Genomic DNA, 22,740 nt, shown 5'->3' on the forward strand with positions numbered 1-22,740 from the left:
ACCCCAAAACCAGGGGAAAGAACTCAGAACCAAGTGAAGGGACCCCAAAACCAGGGGAAAGAACTCAGAACCAAGTGAAGGGACCCCAAAACCATGTGAGGACCCCAGGAACCACCTTGGGGGGGACCCCAAAGCCCCCCAAGAACCCCAAGAGACCCCAAAACCCAAGCGAAGAGACCCCAAAAACTGGTGGGGAGGTGAGGGAGGGGTCACTCTGTGCTCCGGGTTTATTGGTGGGTACAAAGCTTCACAGTTTGGATTCGCCATCAGGAATTGGGGTGGGGGTGGGAACAACCCCCCCCAAACCCACCCCTCCGCCCCCCCACCCCCCTTAAAAAGCTGCTCCGGGTGGGTTTGGGGTTATTCGGTGCCGTCGATGTGCAGGGGGGCTCGGGGGGGCCCCGGCCGGGGGGCACAGGGGTGCCCGTTGAGCTGGGCGGGCGCTGCCGGGCTCTTTTTGGGGAGCAGGGGACAGGCGGCCCCCCCGGGACAGGCGCGTTTGGGGCTCGGCGCCGGCCGCTGCATCTTGTGCTCCAGCAGCATGTGGTTCTGGGGGGGCAGCCCCAGACAGGCCCTGGGGGCACACACGGGGGTCAGGGGGGCACCCCGGGGATGGGGGGCACGGAGAGCCGGGGGATGGGGGGGAATGGGGGCACTGGGGTGTGCTGGGGGTGAACTGGGGGGCTCTGGAGTGTGGGACCAGCTGGAATGGGGGCACTGGGGTGTGCTGGGGGTGAACTGGGGGGCTCTGGAGTGTGGGACCAGCTGGAATGGGGGCACTGGGGTGTGCTGGGGGTGAACTGGGGGGCTCTGGAGTGTGGGACCAGCTGGAATGGGGGCACTGGGGTGTGCTGGGGGTGAACTGGGGGGCTCTGGAATGGGGCACTGGGAACGGGGACCCACTGGTGCTCCGATCCATGAGCTTTGGGCACTGGGACCCGCTGGAACTGGGCACCCCGGGCTCTGGGAACCCCAAAGTTTGGGACCCGCTGGAGCTGGGCACCCCAAGTTTTGGGAGCCACTGGAACTGGGCACCCCAGGCTTTGGTTACTGGGAGCCACTGGGGCAGGGCCCCCTGGGCACTGGGTACCGGGGTCTGTGTGTTGGGGCACCCCAGGCACTGGGACCTGGCTCCCCTCGGGCACCCCATGACTGGGAAATGGGGACCCTCAGTCCGGGGCATCTCCAGGGGCACTGGGACCCACCCACCAGCACGTACTGGAACCCACTGGTGTCACTGGGACCCACCCACCAGCACGTACTGGAACCCACTGGTGTCACTGGGACCCACCCACCAGCACGTACTGGAACCCACTGGTGCCACTGGGACCCACCCACCAGCACCAGGCACCCCAGGATTTGGGCTCCAGCACCCCCTGGATTTGGACACCCCACGGTTGGCACCGGGACCCCCCTGGCACCCTGGGTATCCCACACTGGGACCCCCCGCAAGCCTTTGGGTGCCACCATGGGCACGGGGGTGGTGGCACTTGGTGGCCACGAGGCCGGACCCCCCTCCCCGGGTACCTCAGGATGTTCTCGATGCAGCTGCGCTGGCGGAAGAGCGCGTTGACCACGGGGGTGCCCTCGGGAACCAGCGGGGCCTTGCAGAGGAAGGCGAGGATGGACAGGACGCTGTGGAATCCTTGGAATTCGGGATCGGCCTCGGTGCAGAAGGTGATGCGCTGGCACAGCTCCGTCAGGATGGCCAGGTCCAGGATGATGGGGCTGGCCAGCAGCGAGTCCTGCGGGCAGCCAGGGGTTCAGGAGCCACCCCGGCACCGAGGGGACACCCCGGGGGACAGCCCGGTGGCCCCGCACGCACCTCGCAGGTGTTGTGGATGACGATGGTGTTGGTGCCGCCCATCATGATCTCGGACGTGTACTCGTCCAGCGCCCGCTTGCTGTCCCCCACGTAGGGCACGTACTTGATCACCACCTGCCAAAGCCACGTCCCCGTCACCCCCGCTGTCACCTCCGGCTGTGACCCCACCCCCCGCCCCCCAACTCACGCAGTGGTCGGGCTTGTCCTGGGGGCCGTAGAGGACGGGGTTGGCCTGGACCGTGTCGTCCACCACGTTGCTCTTGGAGATCTCCTTGGAGCGGAACTGCTGCGGCGCCGACAGGTTCTTGCCGTCGTTGTTCCCCAGGTGGTTGTAGCTCACGATGGACTTGGTCTGGCCGGGGGACACGGCTGGGTCACCCCCTGTCCCCTGCGGGTGGGAACACCCCCCCCCCCGAGCCCCCCACGTACCTTGAGCCCGGCGCCCACCAGGAAATCCACCAGCACCGACTTGAGCTTGGTCTGCCCCGACTTGAAGTCGTCTCCGCCGATGAAGACGCGGCGCTGGGCGGCCAATTCCACGGCGCCGGGCACGAAGGTGTTCTGGGGGGAGCCGTTGATGTAGGCGCAGCCCTCCAGGATGCTGGCCACGGCGAACAGCGTGGACGGGGACACCTCCAGGCCTCGCTGCGGGGACACGGGGCCAGCTCAGCGCCACCGCGGCCCTGGGGTCACCCTCCCGCGCCCCTCGCCCGGCCCCTGACCTCAATGGCTCTCAGCAGGTTGTCGGCGGTGTCGTTGAGCCCCGGCACGATGTCACAGAATCTCTCCGTGTTGGCCGTCCACAGGACGATGACTTTGTCCACCCCGCTGCTCTCCTTGAAGTCTCGGATGTCCCTGCGGATCTGCTCCACCTGGGACACGGCCGAGGACGCGTCAGCTCGGTGACACCGCCCCCGTGGCCCCTGTCCCCTCCCCTGTCCCCTCCCCTGTCCCCTCCTGCCCGGACCTGCTCGGCCATGGAGCCTCGCAGGACGTTGTCCGCCCGCTCCTCCTGGTTGGCGGCGATGAATTCGGGGATGTAGATGGAAGCTCGGGGCTTCATCTTCTCCATGTGGGGCCAGAGCTGCTCCTGCAGCGGCCACTCCAGCACCTCCGCCCTCCTCATGGCCTCGGCCAGGTTCAGCGAGGAGATGTCCCAGCCTGGGGGACACGGGGTGACCCAAGCGCTCGGGGTGCCCCGCGCCGCCCTGGGGTCCCCCCCGTGTCCCACCTACCGTCGAAGACGATGTCGTTGGGGTGCACCATGGGCAGCAGGTCCCGGAAGGGCACGTAGACATCACCGGAGGGGCCGGTGCCCAGGCACACGGTGGAGGCTTGGAGCAGGGAGCCGTAGTAATTGGCTTTCTGGGATGGGACAGGCAAGGATGAGGAGCTGGCAGGGGGAGGAGGGGTCCCAGCACCCCAAAAACGGGGGGCTGGGGGCTGCAGAGATTGCAGGGAGGAGATTGGGGTGCAGGACACCAGTGCAGCTGAGCTTGGTGTCCCCATCCCTGTGGGATGACCTCAGGTCCCCCCGTTGGGATGTGGCACTTGCAGGGGTCACACTGGGGACACCCCCCCTTCACTGGGGTCACACTGGGGACACCCCCCCTTCACTGGGGTCACACTGGGGACACCCCCTCTTCACTGGGGTCACACTGGGGACACACCTCGTGCAGGGACCCTGCTGGGGACACCCACCCTGCTGGGATCACACTGGGGACACCCCCCCTTGCTGGGCAATTTCTGGGGACACCCACCTTGCTGGGGTGACACTGGGGACACCCCTCTCACTCAGGTCACACTGGGGACACCCTCCTTGCTGGGGACACCCTCCTTTTTGGGGATACCCACCTTGCGCCCCGTCTTGGTCATCCAGGACAGCCCCAGTTTGTTGGCCAGCACTGCCGCTGTCACCGTGGTGCCGTTGTTGCCCCCCCAGCCCACCAGCATCACCCCCAGGCGCGGCACCTGCCGGCCCGTGCGGAAGGTGAAGCGGGTGGAGCACGGCCGCACCTGGGGACAGAGACAGGGGACAGCTGGGGACAGCTGGGGACAGCGGGGACGAGCGGTGCCCCCCCCCCGAGCCCCCCGGAGCCCCTGCCCACCTTGGTGACGCCGTTCTCCTTGCAGACGTGCACGGTGCTGTAGGTGTACTTGGCCTCGATGAAATCCTTGCTGTAGGTGACGTTGGGGCTCTCCACGAGGAACGGCTCTGCCATTGTTCCTGGAGCTGGAATAGGAGGAAATGGGTGTCAGCTCGGCTGGCCTGGCACGCCGGGCCACCCCCCCGGCCCTCCCCGGGCCCTCCGCCCAGCTGGGACGTGGCTGTGCCGCCCGTGGGGACATTGGCTCCCTGCCCTTCCCCAGCGTGCTGGTGGCACTGGGACGGTCACTGCAGCCCCTGTCGCGGGACGCGGGGGGGGTTTGGGGGGCACAGCCGCACCCCAGGAGCTCACGGAGGGCCCAGAGAGCCGAGGGGTGCGCGGTGCTCAGGGACTGTCCCCGGTGTCCCCTCCCCGGGGGTGGCACAGGGGTGTCCCTGCACGCCGGGGGGGCTGGGGGGGTGCGGGGGACGTGGGAAGCTCCCTCGATCCCTGCGGGTGACAGAGGTCGCTTCCAGGTGACGTGGGGACAGCCCTGTACCCTGGGGTGGCGCACAGGGGACACGGGGACCAGGGGTGTCCCTGCTCCTCAGGGTGTCAGATCTGCAGGGGACATGGGGACAGAGGCTGTCCCAGCTCCCAGGCACGCAGAGAATTTGGTGATCGGGGCGGTCCCTACACCCTGGGGTGACAGAAGGGACAGGGGACATGGGGACCAGGGCTGTTCCCACTCCCGGAGCTGTCCCAGGGGACATCGCGACCGAGACTGTCCCAGCTCCCAGGGGTGGCAGAGGGGACACGGGGACAGGGGCTGTCCCTCTCCAGGGGAAAGGGGATTTGGGGACAGCGCGTGTCCCAGCAGCCCGGGATGGCGGGGGATGAGATCTGACCCCGCCGAGGGCACGGGGGGACACGGATCCGCAAAGCCGAACCTCTCCGGGGGTCAGTCCCGCCCCGCCGGGCACTCACCGGGCCGGGCCGCGCCGGGCGCGCAGGAGCCGGAGCCGGTGCCTGTGTCTGTATCGGTGCCGGTGCCCGGTGCCCGGTGCCAGCGGCTGTGCCCTGTGCCCGCTATCCGGTGGCGGTTCCCTGTGCCCGATATTCGGTGCCCAGCGCCGACAGCCGGTGTCCGGTGTTCAGTGCCCGATGTTCGGTGTCCGGTGTTCAGTGCCCGGTGTTCGGTGCACGGTGTCGGTGCCCGGTGTCGGTGCCCGGTGTTCCGTGCCCGGTGCTGCCCCGCGGGGACGATGCGATCGCGCTGCGGCCGCCCCGGCTCCCGCCGCTTAATCGGCTCCGCGGCCCCGCCTCGCCCCCGCCCCCGCCCGGCCCCGCCCCCCCGCACGTGCCCACCGGCACCGGCAGCCCCGAACCCCCCCGGGCCCCCCCCCCGAACCCCCCCGGACCCCCCCGGGCCCCCCCGGACCCCCGGTCCCGGGGCACGTGCGGGGCTCCCCGGACCACGCCGGCCGCTCGTACCGGGGGGTGGCGGGAGGTGACGGGCGGGAGGGGAGCGGCCGCTGACCCGGGAAGGGGAAGTGTCGCCGGGGCCGGTCCCGGCCCGGGACCGGGGGTCCCGCCGCCGCCTTCCGGCCATTGACAGCCCCGGGCCGGCGGCTTCCTGCGCCCGGGACCCGCGGGCGCCTTCCCACGGCGCCGCTCCCACGGGGCTGCCAGCCGGGCACCGGCACCGGCACCGGCACCGGCACCGGCACCGCGCAGCCCCTGTCATCCTGCTGCTGCCCCCGGGCTGGGCGCCCCAAAAGTCATGGAGCCCCCGGCACGGACACCCCGAAGGTCACGGCACCCCACAGCCCCCGCCATGGACACCCCAGAGCTGCCCCAAAAGTCACGGCTCGCCCGAGCTCCCGGAGCGGAGCCCCGGAGCTGCCGGGGAGCACAGCCCGGTCCCCGCGGGCGCTGCCGGGGGGCACCGGCCCCTGTGTGAGGCCGCACCCCCCGTGTGGGCCCGGGGAGAGCAGAGAAAGGGGTCGTGGCCGCCCCCCCGCTGGCGGCCCCCGGGGTCCCGCTGCCTTTCAATGGCCCGCCCCGCTTCAAAGGGGCCCCCGGAGCCGGAGCAACGCCCCGGCCCCCTCCCCACCCTCGCTCCCCGCAGACACGGCGAGGACAGCTCTGCCCTCCTCCGCCACCCACCCCGCTCCTCGGGGCTCGCTGCCATCGCCACCCAGCCTCCGGCACGCAGCGGGACGGGACCCACCGGGACCGAGCCCGGAGGGCACCTGCGGCCGGGCGGCCGCGGGGAGAGGCGGCGGTGGAGGGCACGGCGGTGCCGGGGGCCCGTGTCCGGCCCCTTGGCCATGGAGGAACAATGATCCCTTGGTGCCGGGCTGGAGGACAAAACGAGCCCCGCGCTGGAATGCCAGTGCCTCAGCAAATTATTGAAACAAAAATAACATTTCTTTGTACAATAATCCTGGGGCGGGGAGGGTCCGGGCAGCGCTGCCAGGGGCCCAGAACTGGTATTTTTCCACTGCTTTTCCTCTTTTTTTTTTTTTTTTTTTCTTCCCTTATTTTTTTCCTTTTTTTTATTTTTTTTTTTCTCGCCCCCCTCCCATAACTCCCACCATTGTTCCTTCCCCCACTCCCTTCCCACTCCTCCCACGCTCGGCACCGCATGAGCGGGGCTCCCTTGTTCCCGCTCGCCCAACGCGTCCATGGGCCGGGAGCCCGGGCCGGCCGCCCAGTGCCTTCGCTCCCCAGCTGCCGGGGGCTGGCCGGGGGCCAGCGGAGCCGTAGCGGAGCCATAGCGACCGGCCCCGCTCCCCCAGCAATGGTGCCCACCCCCTGCTTCCCGCAGACCCCCCGCTCCAAGCCCGGGATGGGGATCCAGGCCACGCAGCCCCCCCCGGGGGGCTCCCAGATTCTGCAGCGCTTCATTCTAAGCAGGTTCAGCCGGAGATGCTGCGAGGGCTGGGGAAGGGCTGGGCTGGGGGTGGGGGGGTCCTGCCTCTGTCTCCCCCCGCCAGCCCCAGATTTGTGCCTTGCGGCAGCCTCAGCGTTCCCTTGCCACGTTTTCCTCCCTCCGCAGTTGGGTTTTTTCCCCTGGTGTAACACAATCCCAGGCCCTTCATTATCCCCGCTGGCAGCTCCTCATCCTCCTCCCTCTCCCTGTGCCATCGCCGGCCGGGCCCACGCCTGCCAGGGAGGGAGCACAGGGGGATTTCGGGGGTCGTGCCCGGCGCTGGAGGTGCAGCAGCTGCTCTGGGAGAGGGACCAGAGCCACCGGACCGTGGCGAGGACAAATTATTCTAATGAGCTTCCTCCTGTAAACGAGCCACGAGCGGCGAAAGGTGCCCAGGGGAAAAAACCCATGGGGGGGAAAAATCCACAGGGGAAAAAACCCATGGGGGTGAAAAAAAAATACCCAACAGGGTTAAAAACCCACGGGGGGAAAAACCCCGCAGCGCTGTCACCGCGTTTCCAGCATCCCTGAAACCCAGCCAGGGCCTTCCCACGCCTGCGTGACCCCAAATTAGGGGCGGTTTGCGCAAGATGCGGTGCAAAGCGACTTTTCCCGAGCGTGACCTGAGTTATCAGTGAATTATCGGAGCGCGGGGCTCCTCCGGAGCTCGCTTTGGGCGGCCGGGAGGAGCCGGAGCGCGGGGATGCTCCCGGTGCGGCGCTCCCGGCTCCCGGCGGGGCCGATAAGGAGGCGGCGGCGGCAGAGCCCGGCTGGCTCTGGCACAGCGAACGCAGCCAGTAAATTTCCACTGGGGCAGCTCCGAGTTAATGAGCTCAATGCGTGACCCCGGGCAGCGCCGGAGCTGCCAGCGGTTGGGAGGAATTCCCCAGGAAAGCTGGGAGGGGATGGGGACCCTTCCTGTGCGAGCGGCCCCGCGGGGCAGGAGCCGGCCCTGGAGCCGCTCACAGCCCCGGGGGAAGCTCGCAGAGGGTGAAAAGGGAGCCTGGGGTGCAGAGCTTGGCTCAGAAGCCACCTCTGAAACTAAAACTGGAGGATTTGGGGATTTGCAAGAGCCTGGGCTCAGCTCTTGCTCCGTCCCACCGGTGTCCCCCTGTGCAGGTGCTGCCGTGTCAGCTACAAGGACAAGGACACCTTTTGAAAAATAAACCAAGACTGCAAAACGTCATTTGACCCCTGGATTATTGTCACCTTCTCCCTAGTTTGCTGTTCTGGAGGGACAATCCCGAATCCAGGACTTAACCCAAGCTGGTTCTGGACACAGGGAATGCAGCACTTGTGGCCTCCAGCCCCGAGTTTGTCACCCTCTGCTCCAGGAGGGAGGCAGCAGGAACACAGCAGCGATTCCGAGGCCATTTCACTCCTGAGTAGTTTTATCCTTGATTTTATTTTGCCTGCTCCACGCAGCCCCAGGGATGCTGCTGAAGGCAGGGCCAGGGACAGTCCTGACCCAGCCTGGCTGCATCCCGAGCTGTTTCGGGATGGTTCAGCCAGGTGGGAGCTCATCCCCAGCTCCTGCTCCATCCCGAGCTGTTTTGGGATGGTTCAGCCAGGTGGGAGCTCATCCCCAGCTCCTGCTCCATCCCGAGCTGTTTTGGGATGGTTCAGCCAGGTGGGAGGAGGTGAGAGCTCATCCCCAGCTCCTGCTCCAGCAGCACCGCCGGGATGAGCCTCACACTCCCGCAGCAGAGCATCCCTGAGCCTCCAGCAGCATCCAGAGCCTCTTCCAGAGCCGCTTTTCCTCCAAAATCCCGGCGGGTGCTGCAGTGGGAAGCCCCCAGCTGGTGCCAGGGCTGGAAGCCGATCCCAGCGCGGCGTTCCAAGGAGCTGCCCCGCTCCAAGCACCTCTTCCCTCTCCTCTTTCTCACCTACTCCCTGCTCTGACACTTCAGCTCACTCCAGTGACCCGGTTCCTTCCCGTTTCCTGCTTTCCAAGCTCCACGCCAGCCATTTATCACCTTTCCCTTTTTGAGTTTCCTTGCAGGGAGAAGCATTGAAAAGAAATCCACAACCTTATTGTCTGCTTGTTTTCCAATACAGTGAATTTATTATATGTTGCAAAATCAGCATTCAGCTTTTTTAGTGTACAAAAAAAGGACACTAGCTCTTAAGAAAAAAGATTAGGAAAGCTGAAGACTATGCTGCCTTGAAATTGTAACATTTTGGCAAAGTGAAAAGCTCTTTTGTAAACTCCAACTCCATGGCTCAATATAGTTTTTTATCCACAGTACAATATTACAAAGTAAAACACAGTATCAATAAGTTAAGATCATACTTAATCACCTAGAACTGGTTTCTATTAACCCAAAAAGCACAAAATTTTGCCTAAGCTTCGTCGTCTCTAAAAAGAAAAAAAAAAAAAAAAAGAAAAAAAAAGAAAAATAAAAAAGAAAAATAAAAAGGCAGATTCGACTACAATTCTTCAACACAGTCCAAAAGAAAAGTGAAGCAGGAAGTTGGTGGATGCTAATTGGGTCTCACAGTTTGGATAATTCATTAAATATTTTCAGGGTTTTTTTTTTATATTCAAATTTTTTAGAAGTTCCAGAATATACATGTAAATGTACACAATACATCTTTGTATACAACTCTGTTTGCAAAAATATCTTATAGCAGATGTATAAAGATTGAGATCCATCTCTATCCCCCCCTCCCCAAGCAACAACAACAACAAAAAAAAAAAAACAAAAAAACAAAAAACAAACACCCCTCCTTGCAAAATATTAAGGATCAGGAGAAGTGTTTCCATGGAAGAATTTACTCATCCTGGGTTTGTAGCTGCTGCCTCTTCTGCCATCCCGAGTTCCGCCTCCTCCGCAGCCGGAACGAAGCCCCCACCAAGCCCCAGCACCGGGGAAATTCAGTTTTTCCACCCCAAACTGGTGGGGTTGGGCAGGTGCTGGGTTGGGCAGTGACGAGCCCGGAGCGGGGCTGAGGATTTGGGACATCCCGGCTTCTCCTCGTCCCCTCCCGGATCCCCACGGATCCCCCCGCGCGCAATTCCCAGCTGGGATTCCCGGCAGGAACCCCACAAAGTTCTCCAGACAGAAACTCCCAGCGTTTTCCAGAAGCACCAGAGGCAGGTGGTGAGCTCGGGGTTGGATTTGGGGAAGGAAGGGACGGGAGCAATTCCTGACCCCCGGGATTCCCAGCAGGAATGCCCTGGGGGGGTTCTGGGGTGCTCCCCCTGCGCTCCTGGGGCACAGAATCTCTTCCCACCCTCCTCCTCCTCCTCCAGGGGTTTGGGGCTGAGCACCAGTGGGAGACTGGAGGAATTCCAGTGGCATTCCCAGGGCCACCGTGTCCCTCTGGCTGCCACCTTTCCCTGGGAGAAGGGGATGGCCAAGCCCTGGATGCACAGGGAGAGACCTCAGAATAAAGTGACAAAGCAAAAAGCAGTGGCCCTGGCTGTGTGACAACAATGAAATTATAATAATAATAATAATAATAATAATAATTATTAATCGTTTTATCTCCTATTTTTTTAATACAGCAGATGGACCCACGATTCGTTTGGGGCAGGGGAAAAAAAACAAAAACAAAACCAAAAAACCTCCAAGTAACTCCTTGTTTGAAGAAGTGTTTCCCTCCTTAACTCTGCCATTCCTCTCCTTCAAAGGGTGAAAAGCTCTTCAGTGCAACCTCCAAGGGAAGGAGACTCCACAGGGAAGGAATCCTTTACTTTGAGATAAACGGAAGCGGGAAGAAGTCAAATCCCACAGGCTGGCAGGATTAAAAAGGGGAGAGGGGAGAGAAAGAAAGGAACAGCAGAGTTAAAGGACACCTTTGTGCTTTTTGGAGTGTTTCTCACACCCTGGCCATACTCTAAAACGTTCCCTTCAATCCAAAGAATTAAAAAAAAAAACCCAAAAAAATAAAAATCAGGAAGCAGGACTGCAGGGAGAAGCTGGCTGAGATAAAGCACACCAGTGGAAGGGATCTGCGTGGGAAAACAGCACCTTGCTGCTCTCACAAGGATTTGCTGCTGCCTTGCAAAGACACACACACACAAAATAAAAATAAAAAATATCCCAGGAGAGAGCAGAGCACCCCCCCACCCCCTCCTCTCATGGATCAAGGAATAAAGTCACTCCTCTGGGTGACTCCTGGGTCAGTTTTAGTAATACTGCAAAGAAAAAGGTCCCAAGCACTTGGCCTAAAAGGAAAAGGGAGGCACAGTTTTAGAAAGGAAAAAAAAAAAAAGCTTTTTTCTTTCCTAATTTTTTTTTTTTTTTTGGATACAAAAATAGACCACAGTCTCATTAGCAATTAATAAAACTGGTTGCCTCGGTAGAAAATTAGAAAAGTCAAAAGCAGATGGGTTCTCCAACTTCCCAGCACTGGAGGTGAACTGGGCAGGAGGTTTGCACCCAAACACACAAAGCAAAAAGCAAAAAGCAAATAAAGAAAAGAAAATAAAAGAAAAGAAGGGGGTTTGGGGTTGGTTTTTTTTTTGGGATCCACCTCTGCCCTGGCCAAGGTGCTGAGCCCCAGGGGACCCCCTGTGCTGCCACCACCACCCCCCGAGGATGACAATGACAAAGCAGGGCCAGACAAGGAGAGCTCGAGGGAACGTTGGTGTATTTCCGCGGAGCCGGGAGCACACAGCTCTCATTCCAAACAGTCCTAGCAGCAATTCCAGTTCCTCACCATTTGTAGGACAATTTGTAACCCACGTGGAGCTGGGCCAGGGGGAAATTACAACTTCATGCCAAACTTTTAATCCATGAAAGCTACAGATTCTTAACCTTTGGGAGCTTCGGTCACTTTAGGCAAGTTTTTCCCTTAAGTGTCAAACGCTGGCTTCAAAGAAGCAGAATTTTTTTTTGTTTGTTTGTTTGTTTTTTTCTGTTTGTTTGGGTTTTGTTTTGGTATTTTTTGTTATCCATTTTGTTACATTCCAACATTCAGAGAGGCTTAAAAACTCGGGAGGAGCGTGCTGGACGTGGACATGACAGATCTGGCATCTTAAAGTCATCCCCAAGTTCTTCAACCACGAGGAATTAATGCTCGTCTCTGAAAGGGATTTTGGGTGTATAAAAGGGAACTTAATGTCCAGGGTGACTGGATTTTGGTTTGCCCTACCCAGTCCAGGGGTGAGTGGCAGCTAAAACTGCTGCTGGTCATACTCTGCTATCAGTTTTTTGATGTGGGCCAGTTTGTTGTGGAGGTATTCGCAGCGGTTCTTCTCTTGGCTGTAATTGGGGTTTGTCTGCAAAAGAAAACGAGAGAAAAAAAAATGAAAATGCAGAGGTGGGAAAGGTTCTGGATAAATCTTGGCAGCAGAGAGTCAGGCATGGGATGGTTTGGGTTGGGGGGAATGCAAAGATCATCTCATGCCAAGGGCAGGGACACGTTCCACTGGCCCAGGGTGCTCCAAGCCCCATCCAAACACTTCCCTGGGAATTCCACCCTATTCCCTCCCAGGGAAGGATTTCCTGCTAATATCCCACCTAAACCTCCCCTCTTTCAGCTTAAAACCATGCAAAGAAGCTCTTTTAGATCCCTCTTTGAAACAGTCCTGCTCTGATCAAACCCAGCCAAGGATAAAATCTCTTTTCAGCATTTTCCAGCTCCAGGTGCCTCCTCACAGGGAGGGAACACACCTGAGTTAGGCTCAGCCTAACTGGGATTCCAACAATCACCTCCTGCCCTCTGCCCCCAGCTCAGAGACTCTGGAAGAAAAATGAACTTCCAACGTGCAGGGAATCCCTTCAAAGAGCTCCTAAATCCCTCAGGACAACAGAGCTCAGGATAATAAACAATCCCAATAAATAAATAATTCACTTATAGAAAGGAAAAAAGCCTCAAATCCCCCATTGCTGTGTGGATGCTTTGCAGAAAAATACCGAAATTTAAGGTATTTTATGTGCTCCAAACTCCAAAAAACTGAGGGCAGAGCTCCAGAGGCTGATCCCAGCTGGGATCCTGTGTCCCAGAGGATCCTGTAATCCCTCAGCCTGTGCATCTGGAACACAAACTGTTCCTTCCCTGGGGAGATAAAGGCGCTGAGCAGCAGAGCCATTGTGCCACGGCCACGGCTCAGCGATCCCCAGGACCCGTGGGGCACTCCCAGCTCCCCCCAAACCCTCTCTGATCTGCTTTTAGGGACAGGCTGGAGCTGAACAAAGATCTGCTGGAATTGCCTCAGAGCCTGGGTTTGCTCTTGGCAAGGGCCCATCTCTTTCAGTCACACCAGGGGCACCACCCAAAAGCCTTCTGTGGCCAAGGACATTCCCTTACCTTTTTAATTTTCCGATATTCCTGTAAAATTTGATCGTGGATGGTCTAAAAAAAAAAAAAAAATCAAAGAGGAAAAAAAAAATAAAAAAAATAGGGAATTATTTTCAGTTTTGCAGCTGGCATTTACTGATGGCTCAATGTACACAATTCCTCCAAATTCCAACCAAAATCTGCTCCCTCCAGGGATTCCCTGGGCAGATCCAATGGCTACACCCAGCTTGGATCCCACAGATATCCTGGAGAAGGATGAGGCCCCCCTCCCCAGCCATGAGAACTACCTGTGACAAGCACCTGGATTCCAGGATAATTCACATTTCCAAAGCCCCAGCCGATTTTTTTCTCCCCCACCAAGATCTAAAAACAATCCAGGGAGGAATTTTGCAAGGAGAAGGGCAGGAGGTTTGAGGGAGGAAGCTGTGCTTAGCACAATAGGTGCTCTGTAAAAATCTGTTTATTATCCTCGACGAGACTCACTTTTTCAAGCTAATGAATAGCTAAAACTCTTTAAAAATCACTCTGACAAGTCCAATAATGCTGCATTATTAAGATCAAAGATTGCAGAGGAACAGATGACCCTGTGCTAACTCCCCTTCCAGCCCTGATACGCTCCCATATGTGCAAATATGAGTTTTTCTGGCTGGGATACACTAATAGCTTCCAGCAGCTTTTGGCTAAGGACACCAATTGTCTCACTGAGGCCTTTCCTTGTCAACAAGTCCCATGATGTGGCTCCAGCCTGAAAAAGGAGCAGCACAGAGCTGGGTTAGGAGCATTCCCCAAAGCTGTCAGCTGTGTGCACGTTCCCCTTTCTGAGGAATTCCTGAGGCTGGAATTTCGACACCCAAATTCCCCAATTTTCAGCCCAAAGAGAGCAGATCAAAGCCCTGCAGCTCTGCCACGTGCACAGGGAGCTTTTTCCCTGGGCTTTTTTAGCTCTGTTTCTACCTTGTACTCCTCAGAGCCTTGCAAAAGTTGCTTCAGCTTGGCGTCCAGCTGGGTGAACCGTCGGGTTATCCGCTCTATCCGGGCGTGCAAGTCCCTGTACTCGTTGTATTCCGCGTTGAAATCGTTTTTGTAGCTCTGACGCTGCTCCGAGGAGGAAATGGCTGCGTATTTTCTGCAGGAAAAAGGGTTTGGTGAATGGGTTTTTTGTGGTTTTATTTTTGGGGGGGGGATTGATTTGGTTTTTGGGGAATTCTCTCTGGGATGTGGCGGTGCAGAGCACGGGGGGGGGGATCAGAGTCTCTGCCAAGTGGCTGGGAACAAAATTGTGGATGATTTAGGATCATAGGATCATCTGTAAATGGGATATTGGGAAGGAATTCTTCACTGTGAAGGGTCTGGGATGGAATTCCCAGGAGAAGCTGTGGCTGCCTCATCCCTGGAAGTGTTTGGAGCACCCTGGGACAGTGGAGGGTGTCCCTGCCTGTGGCACTGGATGGGCTTTAGCTCATTCCAGCCCAAACCATTCTGGGATTTCAGTTGGAAAAACCCTCCAAGATCAAACCCCAGCACTGCCAAGGCCACCACGTTCCCAAGTGCCACATCCACATGGCTTCAATCCCTCCAGGGATGGTGATTCCCTGTCCCAGTGAAGAAATTCTCCCTAATATCCCACCCAAACCTCCCCTGCTGCAGCTTGAGGCCGTTTCCTCTCACCCTGACTTGTGTTAAAGTAGCAAATCATGGAGACATCAACCACCAGGGATTGTTGCCTTGACCTCCTGTTAAACAAACAACGTTTGCTCCCAAAAACTTCCTATCTCTGCCAGATAGGGTGGAATGAGCAGGTACAGCCAAGCCTGGAGCAGCTGGGGGTGGAGGAGGACACTCAGATAGTGCTGCTACAGCTCCTCTGACTCCTGCTGGCCCGCAGAACATGGAGTTCTGCATCTGTGCCAGGCACTGGAACAGCAGGAATACGATGCTTCCAGTGCTAAGAGTCTTTAAAGGAACACAAAAAGCATTGAGCCATCGTTGCAAAACGCTCGCAGGGTGATTATGTGGCAAGAGCACCACAAGAAACCACGGTGAGCAGCTTTACTCTGGGCTTTTTTCCCCACCAGCAACTCTTATTTCCAGCACCTTGTGGAGACACTCGATGTGTCCTGAGCTCAGGTTGAACTGATGTGCTTTTGGGGGCCTTCTGGAAGTTATTCTGCTGAATAAAAAGCCATTGAAGCTGGCATTTGCAGCCCTCTCTGAAGGTAAAACTCACCTTTTGGCAGGTGATGGTTCTAATTTGCCTCCCTGCTCTGGCTGCAGCAGGGCCAGCTTGGTGCATGGACATGGAAAAGCTGATTTAGGCTTCAAACTGAGGGGGAATTTTCAGTGCTTTAACTTTTTAAGTGCTCTAAACTTCTAGAAGTGACTCCTTGCCAGGGGCTGGGGTGCACAAAGCAGTCAGATCACACTGGGTGAGACCACAAAGCTCAGAAACCTCTCCCAGCTTCTCTCTGGAGAGAGCCCAAGGAGCTGCAATATCCCTTTTGGGGAGGGAACATCACGTGGGTGAGAGAAAAAACACCCCCAGCCACCCAAATTCCCTGGAATAACCCTAAAGATGTCACCTTGAAGGCGTTGTTTGTATGGCTGATGCAGCCCAGCAAAGCAGAAACAACAGCAGAAACATTTATCTGCCCTAGAGCTTCCTCCTCCTCCTCCTCCTGTTCACTTATATAAAGGAAAAAGCCCTAAATTCCCCATTGGTGTGTGGATGCTTTGCAGAAAAATACTGCAATTTAAGGTATTTTATGTGCTCCAAACTCCAAAAATCTGGGGGCAGAGCTCCAGAGGCTGATCCCAGCTGGGATCCCATGTCCCAGCAGCTCCCAGAGGATCCTGTAATCCCTCAGCCTGTGCATCTGGAACACAAACTGTTCCTTCCCTGGGGAGATAAAGGCCCTGGGTGAGAGAAAAAACACCCCCAGCCACCCAAATTCCCTGGAATGACCCTAAAGATGTCACCTTGAAGGCGTTGTTTGTATGGCTGATGCAGCCCAGCAAAGCAGAAACAACAGCAGAAACATTTATCTGCCCTAGAGCTTCCTCCTCCTCCTCCTCCTCCTCCTCCTCCTCCTCCTCCATCCCTTCCCTCGCAGCGATCCCAGCACAGCCAAACCAGCTCTGATGGAAACAACCCCCAGGGCTGGGACATGAACAGGGAATTCCCTCCCTCCCTCCCACCCCCAGCCACGGCTTTTTCCCCACCCCAAAGCTTTGTTTAGAGCAGGTTTGGGTTTATGCAGATTCTGGGCTTCCTGCACTGGGATTTTTTTGGGCTTTGCTTGTTTAATTAACCTCGAGGGGATCTGATTAAAGAGTCAAGAGGTGAAACAACTCAGATGCTAACCCAGGGGTTAGAGCCTCCCAGGAAAGAATATTTCACTGCTTTATGGAGATGAGCTTGGCTCTGAAGAGGCCAAGAATTAGCAAAGCACCCCAAATCCTTCCTTGCCCTGCCTTCCCCAACACAAATGCAGATTATTCCCTCCCTCACTTTCCAGCTGGAACATGGAGATGTTGAATCCTTTCAAACCCCTCTAAGGTATGAAATGTTTCTTGAAGTACTTAAACTTATAGGAGATAACCTTGAACTCCTTAAGGAGGTAAAAACCAGCTTTGATAGCAAGTTTAGTCTCAACTATTAAATCTTCAGAGCTGGGTTTATCCTTTTTCTTACACCCACCTAACAAAGTTCTATCAAATAACACAAAAAGTCCAACAAAAATCCCCAGCATGTTGTGATTTTTTAGCTTGAAACGTGATCCCAAAGGGTTGAAGCAAACTGATAAACATACTTACAATAAATAATCTGGCATTTCTGAAGTTGATGTTGGTACACTAGAATTATTGCATGTTCCATTTAAACCTGAAAAAATAAAGATTTGTTTATAGACGCTCTTAAACTTCAAAGCTCTTTGCAATTCAGCTTCAAACTCATAAAAGTTGCCTGCAATGGACGGTTTATGGAATTCTAAAGGATTTCTGTTTGGCTTGGAACTGACAGAGGCAGAGGAGCCACAACAAGGTGGCTGAAAGTTCAAGGCAAAACAACATCAACATCAGCCAGTGCAGCGAGCAGAGAAAAATAATCTGAATTTTACTGGTGGATAAACAGTGCTTGGAGTGGGATAACACCGAGAGCACCACTGGGAATGAGGAAAACACAGCCCTGAGAGCTGAGCTGGGCAAGGTGAAGCTCCTGTTCTCCTGCTTCTACACTTGAGAGATTCCTCTGGGGATTCTCCAGGGTGAGATTCCTGATTTCATATCTCGGAGTCCTGCAGGGCACCGCTGAGAGGGTTTTGGGGAATGCAGCTCCAAGCACAAATCTGAGCATTAATGAAGGCTCAGCTGAGAGTGTTCAGAAATGGAAGGAAGAACAGAATAAACCTGAAAGCAGACTCATCCTCCACATCCACCAAATGCTGCAGGAAGAAGGAATCCAAGTTTGGAAAGGGATATATTCCACAAACTGTGAATTCCATTCCAAATCCCCACACCAGAGTCAGCTGCACAACCTGACTCAGCAGTACCCTGAGTGTATCCTTAAAAAAAAAAAAGATGGATTTTCCTCTGAATTTCCACAGAAAATCTTTCCTGAGCAGGATGGGAGAATGGCACAAACCCAGCGTTTCTAAAAACATCCCAATCCCAAATTCCAGCTCCTCCTGCTCTTCCTCCCTCCCTGACCACGGAGTGGAAGATGCAGAGCAGGGTTTAAGGATGGTGGAAGGGACACACAAGTTTATTTTGCCTGTGAGTGCCACCTACTGACTGAAAGGACCCCAAAGGCCCCTCCAGAGCCTCTGGAATAAAATTCCCAGGAGAATCTCCCACTTCTGGCAGGTGGTGGAACCAGATGAGCTTTAAGGTCCTTCCAACCCAAACTTTTTGTGGTTCTCTGCTTCCCTGCAGCTCCAGGGGGAATCTGGGGAAGGAGAAGGATCAGGCTGGTGCTACCCAGAGCAAAGCTAGGAAAACATCCCAGTTCTGGCTGTCCAGGATCCAAGCAGGACTGACCACATCCTGTTTGTGATTGCTCCCAGTCCAGCTCGGATTTGTTGCCTCGAAACAGCAGCAGGAACAAAACCCAACTCCTAATAATTAAAAATCTGGGAATTAAACAGTAAAAAGAGAAGCAGAAAAGGTGGTGGAGGAGGCTCAGCAATCTCCCAAGAATTTGGGGTGTTTGGGTATTTCTAAGACAAAAAGAGAGAATGTGTGAGTGCCTCTCCAGAATCACTCCAGAGGCTCGTGGGGAAGAGAAACAACGTGGAAGAAACACAACATTCACAGAAAAAAACCTGGGATTAGACACAAAAGTAGAAGAATTCTCAGTTCTGCAGTGCCACACACCCATGGATTGTCCTTAGGAATCACTGCTAAAATGATCATTAATCATTTTAATGCATCAAAATGCATTTTGACACTGCTGCAAAGCCTGTGGGGAAGGGGAGGGCTGGGACTGGTTCAATCCCAACACCCTGAGGAGCTCCCCCTTTCCAGGAATCCAGCAAACGAGGCTTCATTTCAAAATATTGTCCTTCTGGAGCCAAAACTGCAGGATTTTCATGCACCAGGCAGGAAGGGGAATGTAGGAAATAGTAACAGGGTGAAGGAAAATGCAAAAAAGGGGAATTTAAGAGATATTCCCAGAGGCTGCAGGGAAAGTCCCAGTGCTCTGGGGAGCTGTCACAAACAGCAGGGAACATGGAAGCAGCAGGAAAAGGAATGGGATCAGCCAAGAAATATTCTCTGACTTCTAAGAGCGCATGGACCCGACTTTGAAACGGTGGAAAATGTTTTCATCCCACCTCAGTGGGGATTCACTGCTGTGTCAGTCCTTGAATAAATAAATCCCCAGCCCCAGTGGGATGTAGGGAAGCTTTTCCAGCCTGGAAGAGCTGGTTCTCCACTGCTTTAACAGCATTTATCACCAGGTTTATCAATCATTTCCTTTGTAGCCAATATTAAAAGCTTTTGTGAGTAACTTTTCATTAAAAACCCAAACAGCAGTCATCACAACAGCCAACACTGCTCTTCCCACTGCTCCCAGCCTTTCATCCCCACGGATTATCCCAGCTTTTAATTTAACCAGGAGAAACATGACACGCTCTGAGGCGGCTCCAAACAGCACGAAAGGTTAAACAGGAAAAACCTGATACCCTCTGTGGAGAGGAAGCACCTCTGGTGATTTGGAGGGAGGGCAGAGCTGGCATTTGGGTCCCCAGAGCACCTGGGATGGCCCAGGACGTGCCCATCCCTCCAGGGAACCCTGGCACCGCACCCAGAGCACCTCCAGGCCCCCACTCACCTGCCACCTGCTCCTGGGCAACACTAACTAAATCAGCATTTTTTATTACTTCACAGTTCTGCTTCTCCTCTTTGCACTTCTCCTCGCTCTTCTTCTCCTTCCTCTCCTTCTCCTTGTCTTTGTGCTTTTTGGATTTTTTCTTGGATTTGACGTAGGAGCCGCAGTTGTGTTTGCTGCTCTGGGCACAGTCTGTGGGCAGGGGGTGACTCAGTCTGTCGGGAGGCTCCGTGCTCTCACAGTCTCTGCCGTTGTGAGTCAGGTCATTGCTGACATCCGAGAGGGGATCGTGGGCTCTGGGCAGCTCCAGGGCCGGCAGGGAGGAGCTGGAGCTCACCGGCTCCGGCAGAGCCGGGGGCAGGGCAGGGGGGGCCGGGGTGTCCTTCCCGTTGGAGGAATTCAGCTTCCCGTTGAGAGTGGGTTGGGTTCTGTGAGCCAAATGTGAGATCCTGGGCTTTTTGTTGGCTAGAGGGTCGATGAACTCCAGAGGTTGGGATCGTTTCTGTCAGGGAGGAGAGGGGGGAAAAAATAAAAAAGAGAAATAAATGGCGTTGAAGGTGCAGAAGTGGAGCTGGATGTTGCCACTAGGTGGTGGTGCAATACAGGGGAGAAGGCAATATCCATGGGAAAAGCGATTTATCCATCCCAGACTGCTTCCCAGTTTGGTGGGACAGCTTAAAGAATCCCATCAGCAATTCCTGACCTCTCCCATTATCCACACACAGCCCATGCTGCCCCCAGCTTCCTCTCACTGCAGTTTATTTCAACCCCAGCATCCTCCCCCTGTCCTGGGCAATTAGAGAGTGGAAATATCCCTGGAAGTGTCCAAGGCCAGGCTGGGCAGGAGTTGGAGCAGCCTGGGACAGTGGAAGGTGTCCCTGCCACGGCAGGGGTGGAGCAGGATGAGCTTTAAGGTCCTTCCCAACCCAAACCATTCCGTGATAAAAACGATCTGTCCTCAGCACCTCCAAGCCCCTGTGACAGAAAAACGTGCTCAGCCCTCGGGAGCAGGGAAGGATTCACCAGTTCTGCATTTTATTCCCAGCTCTGTGGAGCCAAGAGCTTCACCCCTTCCCTGTTCCTTCCTCTTCTCAAGAATGAGGCATTGCCCGGAAAAGGGGAGGAAGGAAGTGCCAACTGCTCAGTTCTCAGAATTTCAGGCAAAAAGGGGACATTTAAAAAGCCACGTCACAGGGGCCAACGTGACCTGAGCAAGCCTTTTCTGAGCAAGGAAGTGGTTCCCAGCTGCCTCCAGCCTGGAAAAGCTGCTCCATGAAGAATCCATCCATCAGAATCCACATCAGCTCCTGCCAGCCAAAACCACCTCAGTGTGTGCCCACCTGGCAGCTCTGGGGCTGCAACAGCTCAGAGCCAAAGATTATTTCGTGCCCAGAGGAAAACAAGCGATAGCTTTGGATATTTCTTTTGGATAATCCATTATTTTCTTTCTGTCTCAGGCAGGATCGCGACGTGTTTGCGAATGGAAATGTTCCATGGCTGAAATGAGGCTGGATGGTGGCTGGAGCAGCCCCTAATTCCCTTTTTCCCCCCTGGATTTTCTCTCTCTTTGCTAACTCAGGGGTCTTGAGGACACTGCTCAGTGCCAGGAATTCTTTCCACCTGTCAAGGTAATTAAGGAAGAGCTGCTGGTTCTGCTGCTGAGCTCAAGGGGCAAGGACAGCACGTCCGACCGGCTTGGCAACATCACCTCCCAGTGTCCATCTCCCCAAGGAGGGGCCACCTCTGTCTGCAGGGCTCTGAACAGGTGACAGAGCTAAAAAATCTGCCAGATTTTACAACCTTTTCCCTAAAAAACAACAAGTATCAGCTTCTCCAAACTCATCTCCCTGGTTAGGAGGGTTATATACATCTATTTTCTAGAATTACCAGACCAATCTTCTTCACCTTCATTCCACAGCTGAACTTTCCCAAAATACTCTGCATTCCAGCCTACCAAATCCCAATCCTCTGCTGGCACTGCACCCATTAAAAACCATTTCTCTAAATAGAAATTACAGCCAGAGAGTATTAAAAAAAGTGAACAGCTCACAACGTTGTGGTTTGCTGTCTGACACGACAGAACCACGCTGGAAACATTTATATTCCACATTGGATTGTCCCTGTTTCACCAGCCTTTCCTAAATCAAACCCACCCAAGGTTTCAACTGAATTCTGACAGATCAAAACCTCAAGACCTTTGAGTCTTTAAAATACAGACAGCCAGAGAAACAAGATGATTTTTTTCAGATTCAGAAAAGACTTTCAAAAGTCTTTTTTTTTTTTAAAAAAAAGACACAAGAGCAGGATCTTTCCGAGCTAAATTGAAGATGATCATTCTTCATTCACCAGGAACATGCCCACAGCACAGAGCAGGAGAAGGTTTGGAATCAGCTACCTGGCAAACAAGTCACACAGTTCTCAACCAGAGAATTGCCTCCCTCTGAGTGCCAGAGAGCACATAATTTCTTTACCTGTTAATATTCCCTGCCACTAATCCTCGGTGCGTCTGTCCAGACAAGCAGGCATTACACATTCCATTGGCAGGAGAAGAATAAATACTCAACTTGTCTGGGCTGACCCACGCTGGGAGAAGGGAAGGCAGCACATTTCACAACGCCTGTGCTGGGAGATGCTGGGAGAAGCGGGGACAAGGCTCCGCTTGACACGCGTCAAACGCGGCTCCTGGGTGGTTTATGGTCATGGAAAAAGCAGGCAAAATGTTCTTTTCACAGCTCCCTGCTCTGGCATCTCTGAGCCTGGAGCAGCCCAACCTGCCCCTGATCTGTCACAGCAATTAGGCTGCAAAAGGTCAAGGGTTTTAATAACTCGACCGTGTTTGGGAGCTGCTTATTACAGCTTCGTTCCACTCAATTATTAGTAATGAGGAAAACACAAGCGTGTTCTCCCAGGAACTCCGGGAGGGATGGAGGCACTGCACAAGGAATTCAGCCCTTAAAACTAAACCTGAGCCTCATTGTCAGAGATCCTCCCCACAGGGCCCTGGCTGAGCCACGTCCAGAGGAGAAACAGATGCTGAGGAAAGCCAGAATGAGACTCCAACTTAATAAAACAGAAATAAAACCCCCAAAGCCCTCCTGACCCGGCAGCAGGTGATTACAGGGTGCAGACAGGCACAGCTCAGCCAGCAGCCAAATCCATCGGGAATACACGGATCCAGGGGCTGGGAGAAGGGGGGATCACCCACCTGAGGGGGAGAGCTGGAGTTGAGGGTGTCCTTCGGAGGGCTCAGGGAAGGAGCTTCTCCCTGGAAAGCGCCGCTGTTCTGGGGCTGGCACAGCTTCCTGCAAAACAC

At 55.5% G+C, this 22,740-nt stretch overlaps 2 protein-coding genes across 5 annotated transcripts in view; both read right to left on the reverse strand.

The window, feature by feature from the left end:
- Positions 1-317: 317 nt before the first annotated feature.
- Positions 318-5,263, reverse strand: ISYNA1 (inositol-3-phosphate synthase 1). 2 transcript variants are annotated; one of them, XM_058858910.1, is made up of 11 exons: positions 4,900-5,233; positions 3,934-4,058; positions 3,680-3,841; positions 3,061-3,190; positions 2,793-2,986; positions 2,548-2,697; positions 2,255-2,470; positions 2,013-2,177; positions 1,826-1,939; positions 1,528-1,745; positions 318-574 (listed from the first exon to the last, which is right to left on the reverse strand). In XM_058858910.1, exons 2-11 carry the CDS (start codon positions 4,045-4,047, stop codon positions 361-363), a joined length of 1,677 nt encoding a protein of 558 aa, XP_058714893.1. In that variant the 5' UTR covers positions 4,048-4,058; positions 4,900-5,233; the 3' UTR covers positions 318-360. The 2 variants fall into 2 exon arrangements, with proteins under 2 accessions (XP_058714893.1, XP_058714894.1); XM_058858911.1 differs by having other exon boundaries at positions 1,826-2,177; positions 4,900-5,263.
- Positions 5,264-8,892: 3,629 nt separating this feature from the next.
- ELL (elongation factor for RNA polymerase II) overlaps positions 8,893-22,740 on the reverse strand; it is a 53,142-nt gene continuing 39,294 nt past the window's right edge. Inside the window, exons 7-13 of one of the 3 annotated variants that reach the window (XR_009279732.1) lie at positions 22,633-22,729; positions 19,431-19,929; positions 16,916-16,982; positions 14,057-14,228; positions 13,112-13,156; positions 11,519-12,080; positions 8,893-10,591 (exon numbers count right to left, since the gene is read on the reverse strand). Coding sequence is in view for 2 of the 3 variants with exons in the window: in XM_058858903.1 (XP_058714886.1) it covers positions 11,976-12,080; positions 13,112-13,156; positions 14,057-14,228; positions 16,916-16,982; positions 19,431-19,929; positions 22,633-22,729 (985 nt within the window). In the remaining variant the exon portion in view is untranslated. Of the gene's footprint in view, positions 12,081-13,111; positions 13,157-14,056; positions 14,229-16,915; positions 16,983-19,430; positions 19,930-22,632; positions 22,730-22,740 lie in introns of all 3 variants that reach the window. The other 2 variants (XM_058858903.1, XM_058858902.1) reach the window with 2 other exon arrangements.

This window comes from Poecile atricapillus, chromosome 28 (genome assembly GCF_030490865.1).
Source record: "Poecile atricapillus isolate bPoeAtr1 chromosome 28, bPoeAtr1.hap1, whole genome shotgun sequence".
Taxonomy (NCBI): domain Eukaryota; kingdom Metazoa; phylum Chordata; class Aves; order Passeriformes; family Paridae; genus Poecile; species Poecile atricapillus.